This window comes from Stylophora pistillata, chromosome 4 (genome assembly GCF_964205215.1).
Source record: "Stylophora pistillata chromosome 4, jaStyPist1.2, whole genome shotgun sequence".
Classification (NCBI taxonomy): domain Eukaryota; kingdom Metazoa; phylum Cnidaria; class Anthozoa; order Scleractinia; family Pocilloporidae; genus Stylophora; species Stylophora pistillata.
The window spans coordinates 35,117,142-35,126,833 of record NC_142522.1 but is presented as its reverse complement, the minus strand read 5'-3'; the positions used below and the strand labels follow the sequence as shown (position 1 = coordinate 35,126,833).

Sequence of the window (9,692 nt, the reverse complement as noted above, 5' to 3'; positions counted from 1 at the left end):
ATTTATAAGGATTTGTATGGGATTTTCTAAAAGATATCCACAGAGATAGTTTAAAGTGAAAATATTAAATGAAAATGGCTTACCTTGTTCCATACGTGTGTTGTTTGCTCCTGGTGTCATTATTTTACTGATTTCACTTGATTTAAGCGGTTTTTTTTAATCCTGGTTTTCTACTATATGTACACGAAGTTTCGAGAAAAATACTCTTCTTCACCTTTCCTTCATGATAGAGAGAAAGATGAAGAGTAAAAAGATGAAGGAAAGGTGAAGAAGAGTATTTTTCCCACAACTTCGTGTACATATTAAGGACAACAACAAATTGCCACCTAGTAAGTTTCATTGATTTTTATTTCCATTTTCAAGTAAATTTCCAGACCTGAACTTTGCCTCATATGTTCTCTCTATTTAACCACATGTATGTGACAAACAGTGAGCCTGGGTAGCCTATGGTTCTTTTAAAAATGGTGGCATACATATCAAATATTGAAGTGTGCATGTGAAAAACCAGGCCGTAGTTGCAAATTCTTACAGAATATTTTGATTGCTTTAAGAGTAAATAAACACTTTGTACATGATCAATACTGTCTTGTACACCTACATAATTTGTGACAGATTTGATATTTTCATAACCTCTGCAACCTCCAGAATCACCGATTTCCCTAAGACAAACCTTAGTTGCATCTTCTCAGACATAGCTGTCACAAATCCCTATTCCCTAACAGAAATAAATTGAAAGAGATGAAGTGCAAAAAACTAGAAGAAATATATCTTGCAGTGTACATGTTTTTATTATTTTTTTTGGCAACGAAATTCTTTCTGTGAAGTGTGTGGCCACCATTGTTGTCTCTCAAAGCTGCAATGGGTCAGAGAAATAAAGAAATGTCCTAGGGGGAGGGGGGGTGACAGATGAAAGTAAGGATGGGGGTAGGCACAATGGTATGCTGTATTTACATCTCACTTTATTTTCAGTATTATGCCTTCATGGAATAAGAATTACATTGTGATTCCTAAAACATCTACTGTTTATAACACATCTTAACAGTGCTGAAATGTGTTCATGAAGATCAGTGGTAAATTCAAAGTATACTACAAATTGGGTTCTTTGTCAAGTTGAGAGAAGAACTGACTGATCATGGAGGACTGCAGAGTTGTTTTCTATGCAGTACTCAGCTGCCTGTAAATACAAAAATGACCATTTTAAGGTGACAGAAAAACCATTGACATCCGAGCCTCTTATAGCCTCTAAATCACTGCAGTATTGTTGGAGCTTTTCTCGCCACTTTTCTGCTTGATATTGTATTGATATTATACAGAGAAATTTTCAATGCCAGGAATAAACAAAATGGACTTTCTCAATGCTAATACATTTTTTATCTAAAAATTAGAAGAAAAAAAATGGTAGTCAGTGTGGAAAAATTGATATTCAGATCTTGACCAAGCGTGAGGTCAAGTTGGCTGGATATTGGCCAAGTTCTTTTTATAGCATTTTTTAACTAATAATTATATAATAAATAACCCTTTTTTGATTATAAAACATTCAGTGTCCCAGGGGTCATTAATACATGTACTTGACATTTTAATTAAAGATACATGATGGAGAGTGAGAAAAGGCGCAAGGACCTGAACCATTTTTACCTCTCTCAAGCTATTTGTTTTTTCATTTATGCGTCTTTCACTCTCCAGTAACTTATCTCGCTTTGGCAAAACTTCCTCCTTTAACTTTTCATTTTCACTTTCAACCTAAAAATAAGGCAAGAAATTTAAATATGTTCTAAGTTTGTACCCTTTGACCGAAGGGGGGGGGGGGGGAAGGAATCTACCAGCTCAAATCAATCTCAGCACAAATTCATTTTTGAGAGAACTTTACAACTTTTTAATTATGGTTTCAACCAAAGGCCTCCTTGTACAGGTAAACAGCCTAAATGGACTAACATTCCACACAAGGAGAGAAATGACTCTCTCAGTTGTTTCATGTCACAGAAATTTAGCCTTAAGTAGAGTTTTCTCAGTTTAGAGAAACCCAGTGAAAGTAAAGTGTCTTAGGTCATTATAACTTCCACAGGAGTGAAACTTATACAGATGAACATAACATGCACAAAACAAAGAGGACAAGAATGACAATTGTTGTTTTCTTTCTCTTACCTGTTGAAGGATATGCTTCAGTTGCTCTTTGTAAGCTAGCTTAACTTGCATGACATGATCAATAACATCTTTTTCTGGGTCTCCTGAGGGCCTCCTGTGTATCATGTAAATTTGCACAAAGTTTAACAGTAAAATACAACTATTCAAAGTTCTTTAAACTGTCATTGTTCTGGAGTTCAAAGATTAAAGATTACCATGCTGGTTGTGAATCTTCTTTATTAGAGGCTGCCACAATATGATCAAGCTCATTAAAGAAATGTACCAGATCTTCCTGTTTAATCATCAAGTCAATTTCTTTCTGAAAATATACAGAAAGGGCAAAGATTAAGTATGTAAGGAATTACCCTTGAATGGACACATCCAGTTTCCAAAGAACCTATACTATTCGCGTTTGCAAGTCATAATATGCAGTACCTCACCAGCACCCTCATAGACGCCCACACCGAGCTGACACACATCAAAACAGGGTACGTAACAGAAAGTGGGACAAAGTACCACTAACTGGACATTTTTTTTTAAGGCAGATTCTGCAATAAAAGTGGCAATGGTCCCTTTAGCCTTTCTACTCCCAGCCAAATCCTCCTGTGATGGAGATGGGAGAAGGAACCTCTCGGAAAGGACATCAATCGAATTACTGGCAGTAACTTTACCCAAAGCACGTGCACTGATCACAACTTGCGATATAAAGGGCTCCACAAAATTTCAATCCTAGTAAATATACCTCAATGTTATTCTGCAGATGCTCCATCAGTTGTTCCGTGATATTCCTAAACTCAGCTGGATTTTTTTCTCTCATTGCAGTAAAGCAGTTGGCAAACTTTTCCTGACTACAAAAACATCGATTAAAAGTAGAACTGAGTTAGCACCCTTAAACGTCGGCTTGAAAAAGTGAAAAGTAAAAGTCATGCAGTATTTATGTCAGATACTGGCTTTTTGTTTTCCTTTGATTTTCTCAAGGATTATCATACCGGCAAATTTTTATTTTATCCATCGGATCAAGACCTGAGAGGACTGTGAATGGAACGCTCTGATCGGTAATTATGATAATCTCAGCTCACCTTCCAGCAGCCATAATTTTGTCCAGACATTTCTTCATCACTTTCCTAAAGAGTACCATGCGTCTTCCCTCGCTATCCTCTTGCTTTTCAAACGATAAGCTGCTTTTTTCGGACATGGAATTTGATTGCAAACTTTCTTCTTCCGTACTTGCCGCCATTTTGAAGCTAAGGGGGCTGTTTTCTCGACCCAGGAGCGCTCTATCTTCTTTAATCTTACCTCTTGGGAGTGGAGAGGGGATTATTTGAAAAGAGAGAATATCATATTCTTTTTACAAAATTTAGTAAATTTATGTAATCTCGACAAAATACTTATTGGATGTTTTTAAAGATGTAAAAATAGAGAAGGGAGCATGTTTCATATTGCACTGTACGGTAAATATTGACTGCCCTACCCTATCCGGGTTCTATTTTGCTTCCGTCTTTGACACCATCGGCAACTTTTGTCTGGCGTTTTGTGGAACTACTGGTGACGTGTGGGTTAGGACACTGAAGACATTTCTTCCTTTTGAGGTAAGCCCATCATAGCAACGAGGAGGGATGCAAGTAAAGGAAATCTCCTATTTACACCTGTTCAAATTATTTCTTTTTCTTTTAAGTACGTGAGCCTTTTGCATACTTAGAGAACTTCTAGGCGGATTGTTCCGAACCGCCAGGTAACAAAGACCTATTTGAGAGCATATTTAATTTGAGGCAGTCTAGACCGTGTCCCATTGACAGATTTTATTGCTATACTGGTACAAATGCTAATGGTAGTTCTGAAGAGTTCTCAGTGCTTTATATAGGATATTTTCTTTGGTATTACAGTATTTGCAGCGGCATGTAAAGTATGGTAATAAATATATCTTATTAACCAAGCGCGAGGGCCGTACTGGGAGAATGTCGGCCCGAGGTCTTGACGGTACGGACCGAGCGCCGATATTCTTCCAGTACGGTCCCGAGCAAGCTTGTTTAGTAATAGATTTATTATACGAGTGAAGTTCAAAGGGATACAAGTGCGGTATCTTTCGGGACCATTTGGGACAGTGCCCAGTCCAATACTTAGAGAATATTGACCGGCAATAGAGCATTTTGATTGGTTGATTTTAGTTATTGGCCCTCTGACTGCCCGAGGCGTGTAATAAATCTAGTTATTAACTTCTCTGCACGATTGTGCATTTCCACCATCTAGGTGTCTCGACATAACTGCCATAGCGGATTAAGGGATGCTTTCTTGTTTACATCAACAGCTTGTCACTGTTTTTAGCAATCTGTAGACCCTTTCGAAGCATTTTGTAATTGCATAACACTTTGCGTGCCACCATTAAAAAGTAATATATAGATTTAGCCAAGCCTAAAAGCGGAGCTCGCAAGTTCATAATATTAATGATAACTTAAAAGATGTGCATTTGCCAAGACTCGCCTGAGACACCCCTCCCTTCGTTTTGATAGTCTCCCCTACCCTATCCGTGCAATCTGAAGGCACCCACGTACGTATGGACATATGCTCGGTCAGTCACGTGACAACCAAACAAAAAGAGGTTGAACATATTCCATCGGTATGGGGCTGTGCCCCACGTGCGCATGGGAGCCCCACTAAAAAGACTGACCCATCCCCCATTCACACCCATCACTAAACCTTCACTGAAAATTAGAGGTGACAGTAGGGTGAGAATCTCCCCTTTCCAATCCTGACCTCTGACCAATACCAGGCCTTAACCTCTGTCCAGAACCCTTTACTGTGAGTAAATGTACATTATTGATTGAGTAATTTTGTATTTCTCTCTTCTCTCTCACCTTCATCAAGTTTCTGTTGATGGCCGTTTTCCCCAATTTTTCTCTCTATGTCTTCAGGGCACCCCCTATTTTCTTAGGCTCCTATGTCTTCTTTTCCAGTAGATATGAGTTCTGATTGTAACAGTTATCTGGTGTCAGTCAAAGTGGCCGCCATCTCAATAACTTGAGTGGGAGTCGTCAACAGGGTTAAATGTAAAGACCACAATTTTGTTAGCCACGAGTTTGTGATCAGAAAGTCTGATTGTCTTAGTTAGTGGTATCCCTAAGGTTTGTTTTCAGCTGCTGTGACTGATCTTCAACACCCTGATTGAAAGACATAGTCAGAGTTAAAATTAAAACGCTGATTTCATTGTTTGTATGTTTGTGTTTTTTTTTTCAGCTTTTTATCTTGAATGGACCCTATTAAGTTGTGGATTACATTAAGTGAATGTTGGGAATCCTTGTGAGAATCCTCAGAAGACAACTTACTATGTTGAAGCATGAACAAAGGAAAGGCATTTTTTATTCAATAGCACAAATTGTGACAACAGAAGCCAAACACCACTCAACCCTTGTTCCAATTCATGGGGTTGTTTTTGATTTGGATGGCACCCTTACTGTACCTGTGTTGGACTTTGCTAAACTTCGCAAGGAGCTTCAGTGCCCTAAAGGTGTTGATATTTTGGAATTTTGTAATTCAAAAATTGGACAAGAAAAGGAAGCTGCTCTTCAAATTGTAGTAAAATTTGAAGAGGAAGGAAGGCAAAATACCAAGCTACAACCAGGAGTGTTTGAACTACTCAAATTTTTGTCTACAAGTGGATTAAAAAGAGCACTTATTACAAGAAATTTACAGGCTTCTGTGGATCAGTTTTTGGCATTAATGGGCCATCCTGATGACTATGGAGGTCCATTAACTCATGTAAGAACCATTTTTTCATTCAGTAAACCCTTACAGTAGAATGAAAAAGAAAGAAAATTATGTCAAATGCCTCCCTCTGCCAACTGATTCTAGTTGTTACTTTACTTGAACTTGCAACCTCTTGAAAGGCAACCCCTCTACTCCCAAGATCGTATTTTTAGTTTCTCCCTCTAGCTGCTACATATCTCCATCTAAACCAGTTTAAAGGATTTGGTGTTAGATCAAGATAACAACTTTTACCTGATGAGTTTGAATATTGTCATTATCTGTTTGCTAGATAATGTATGTACCGCATTTATTCGATTAAGCGCCCAGGGTGCTTATTTAATTTTTGGACTTTCAGGGTGGGCACTTATTCGAGGTAGGTGCTTATTTGAGGCTGGGCGCTTATTAAATTTTCACCATTTTCAGTAAGTAACAAGTTTATTTTGTGACAAAACAATAAATAAGAACAAAGAACAAAACATTAAAGCATATAAATTGTATCTGTTCATAGTTCAATTTATGCCCAGGACTAACAACTCACTGTTTGGTCTTCACAGAAGTCTCTTTAGCTATCATAATTCTCAATCAACGTCAATGTCTTCGTCGCTTGGCTCAATAAGTGAACAATCTGGTGCTGCCTCCTCAGCATCCAACAGCATAACGTCAGCAAATGGGTCAGTCACGCGAGAAGCTGTTAGGGCTTGCTGGATGGATGCGAGGCAATCTTGTCCTGCATGACAAGGTTGACCCTCCTTTAGGGGGTGTGGGTGCTTATTCGAGGTTGCGCGCTTAAAAAGTACTTTTTGGGGGTGGGCGCTTATTTGAGGCTGGGCGCTTATGAACTTTTTCTACCTTCAGGGTGGGCGCTTATTCAAGGTTGGGTGCTTAATCAAATAAATATGGTATATTAAAGGGAGAAGTTTCATGTCAATCAATTCTGGTAGATAAAGGGTCAACTTGCTTGTGATCTCACAGGTTGAGGGATATGCATTACTTGCCCTTTGTGACCAGTGCCAAACTTAATTTTCAAGATGTGAGCAGTTGAAGGGATGCTTTGAATATTGTCAAGTGACTTGATGTAGCTTCAACTTCTCCTTGTCTTTCACAAGTGAATGCACGACAATGTCTAGAGAGAATCCAGCAGTTTGTCCAAAGTTACTTTAGGATCAATTCCATACTAATCTTCAATTATTATTTTTAATGCAGAAGCAACCAAAAAAACAGTAAAGTATTTCTTTGTATTTCTTCAACAGTCTCTCACTCGTGAATTTACTCCACCCAAGCCAGATCCTGCTCCCCTCCTTCACATTTGCAGAGACTGGGGAGTCCACCCTAAGAATGTTGTCATGGTTGGTGATCATCTTCATGATATACAGTGTGGTAAAAGTGCAGGATCAGGTCAGCAAATATAGTCTTTGTTCCTCAAACTGCTTGAATCATTAGAGTTTTCAGTGGTAGTGTGTGGTCCCTCAAAAGGCCTTCTACTTCTTACTGCTTTAAGAGATTTATATGGTCTGTTTGTGGTCACAACCCCCTTCTCCACCATTGCAGTCTCTTCTAGAAAAAGCTGTTGAACCCCTGTTTGTGCAAGAATCATGTATCATTCCCATGGCAAGGAAATTTTGCAATTAGAGGGTTTTAAACTATTTTAAAATCCAGCAACATTTTTATGCTGTTTATGACTGTTTTTGAATTGTCAGAATGATTCAAACAAGGTTTTATCTTGTTTTAATAGCTGTGAGCCTTATATTTAATGCTTTGACAATCAGCTTAAAAAACAGTTTACTTTTAGTTTGGTACAAGCAAATCTTATATATTGTTTATGTTAATAGTCTACTTTCGGACTTTTAGGCATTGTCTCCATATTGTGACTTGTTTGTGTGTTTGTTTTTAAGTGACAATACTTCTGAATGATTCAACAAATGGCAATTTCAAGAAGGATGCTGACTTCAATGTGGACTCTTTGAGTGAGATTATCACTTTGATAACCTCTCATGAGAAATTTTCTGTCATCAGAAAAGATCCTAATACTGGAACATAGAAGAACAGACTCTTTTTTTGCAACTCCATTTGATAGGAATATTGTAATTTGTCAGGCTTTTGAACTTCAGGAATCTGATTGGTATCCACTAAATTCCAGGCAGGCAGTATCATCTGGTTTTGCCTCAATTATGTGTCGTAAGAACAATATACATGGAAAAATATAATATATATATTTGCCCTTTGTTTCTGTTTACTTTGTTCACAAGGAGGTATTTGGTCAATTCGCCACCACAACATACTTGTCACTGCAAAACTTGGCACCACTCAAGGATGCACGTTTTCTGCCAAGAAAATCTTGGCGAAAAATTTTAGTGACACCTTAAAGAGCATATGTTAAGGGTCCACACTTCATTCTTCTTATGTTTATTGCAGATAACTTTGGCATTGCTATTTTTTTAAAATGTTTGAGCCCCTCATCTCCCCATTCCCAAAATTGTAAGGCGGCCGGGTGTAAAACATTTCATAGAAGCATCTGAAGAGCTTTAAGTTTTGCGTGGGATGAAACAGGGTGTATAATCTTGGAAGAGTATTCTGAAAGGCATACTGCAACCAGTCAATGTAAACAAGTTGCCCTTCAGTCCGTAGTCTCTTACAAAGCCGACGCGCATTTTCGTGAAAGTACCTCAGTGTGAGAGTGTGTTAACAAATTCACCAAATCCGAAGACACGACTATAGGGTTTATCGTTTTACGCCGGGTAAACATTAAGGAGGGGGGCTTTGGGATTTTCGGTTTTGCGGTTTTGACTGTTTTTTGGATCGGTTTTTCGGTTTTTGAGCCAAAAAGGTTCGGTTTTTCGGTTTTGATGTTCAGAGCGGTTTGCGGATTTTACTGATCATCAGTTATACTCTTCTGATGTCGACCCAGTAGCTCCAGAGAACTGTATTTGTCGGGAAGTGAGAGTTGCAAATGAGTCAGTGGTATCGCAGCAATGGAATGATTGTAAATGAGACAAAACACCAGGCTATAGTCTTGGAAAATCAGGCCACTCCTCTTTTCCATTGAAAGATTCTTTGGATATATTTGGAATAAATATTGACAATAGGTTGCGTTTTGATAATTATATATCAACTATTTGTAAGAAGATAAATGGCCAGTTCAATGTAATGCTAAGATTTCGTAAACTTATCTCTAAAGATACTCTACTAAGATTGTCTAAGGCTTTTATTATGCCACATTTTAACTACTGTTCGTCTGTATGGCACTTTTGTGGTACGCGTAGTATTGAGAAGGTAGATACTTTAAACAAGCGAATTCTTAGATTTATCTTGCAGGATTATAATTCTCCCTATGACTCCCTACGTAGCACAGTTAACTCAAAATCTCTGTATAAAAGACGTCTTCAGACTTTCTTAATTATATTGTACAAGAGCTTGTTTTTTAACTGCTATCCAGGCTATCTAAGGAATATGTTTAGTTTCATGTCTGTATCCTATAATCTACGCGGAAATTATATTCTGTCTCTACCGTCTACAAAAACTACTACTTATGGTCTTCACTCCTTTTCATATATGGCTTCAAAACTATGGAACTATCTTCCAGATTCTCTTAGAACGTCTGACTTTTCTGATTTCAAGCACAAGATTCTACAGTATGACTCTTTCTCATAGTTAAATTTTAGAATGTTATAATTTTACATTTTAGTAGTATTTAGAATTATACTTGTAACTCGAAGATACTAGCTTATCTTTTAGCTACTCCAAATTCGAGATTAAATAAAGTATATGTATGTATGTATGTACGTGTTTTTGCATTCAGTTTTCACGAAAACTCTGATGCGGTTTTCGGTTTT

General features: G+C 37.8%; 2 protein-coding genes across 3 annotated transcripts; one reads left to right on the top strand and one right to left on the bottom strand.

Moving 5' to 3' along the window:
- Positions 1–939: 939 nt before the first annotated feature.
- On the bottom strand, positions 940–3,390 carry LOC111322923 (polyamine-modulated factor 1). Its single transcript, XM_022926157.2, has 6 exons — positions 3,201–3,390; positions 2,864–2,969; positions 2,337–2,440; positions 2,143–2,236; positions 1,636–1,740; positions 940–1,174 (listed from the first exon to the last, which is right to left on the bottom strand). The coding sequence occupies exons 1-6, from the start codon at positions 3,356–3,358 to the stop codon at positions 1,106–1,108; spliced, it is 636 nt and encodes a 211-aa protein (XP_022781892.1). The 5' UTR covers positions 3,359–3,390; the 3' UTR covers positions 940–1,105.
- Positions 3,391–3,571: 181 nt separating this feature from the next.
- On the top strand, positions 3,572–8,085 carry LOC111322876 (uncharacterized). Of its 2 annotated transcripts, XM_088759272.1 has the most exons (5): positions 3,655–3,710; positions 4,834–4,917; positions 5,353–5,874; positions 7,113–7,257; positions 7,755–8,085. In XM_088759272.1, the coding sequence occupies exons 3-5, from the start codon at positions 5,401–5,403 to the stop codon at positions 7,898–7,900; spliced, it is 765 nt and encodes a 254-aa protein (XP_088615398.1). In that variant the 5' UTR covers positions 3,655–3,710; positions 4,834–4,917; positions 5,353–5,400; the 3' UTR covers positions 7,901–8,085. The 2 variants fall into 2 exon arrangements, with proteins under 2 accessions (XP_022781826.2, XP_088615398.1); XM_022926091.2 differs by lacking the exon at positions 4,834–4,917 and having other exon boundaries at positions 3,572–3,710.
- The last annotated feature ends 1,607 nt before the right edge of the window (positions 8,086–9,692 follow it).

Coding starts and splice junctions, on each gene's coding strand:
- LOC111322923 (XM_022926157.2), bottom strand. CDS start 3,358: ATGGCGGCAAGTACGGAAGAAGAAAGTTTGCAATCAAATTCCATGTCC. Junction 2,237..2,336: donor GAAGATTCACAACCAGCATG/GTAATCTTTAAT, acceptor CATGATACACAG/GAGGCCCTCAGGAGACCCAG. Junction 1,741..2,142: donor TGAAGCATATCCTTCAACAG/GTAAGAGAAAGA, acceptor CCTTATTTTTAG/GTTGAAAGTGAAAATGAAAA.
- LOC111322876 (XM_022926091.2), top strand. CDS start 5,401: ATGTTGGGAATCCTTGTGAGAATCCTCAGAAGACAACTTACTATGTTG. Junction 5,875..7,112: donor ATGGAGGTCCATTAACTCAT/GTAAGAACCATT, acceptor TTTCTTCAACAG/TCTCTCACTCGTGAATTTAC. Junction 7,258..7,754: donor TGGTAAAAGTGCAGGATCAG/GTCAGCAAATAT, acceptor TTTGTTTTTAAG/TGACAATACTTCTGAATGAT.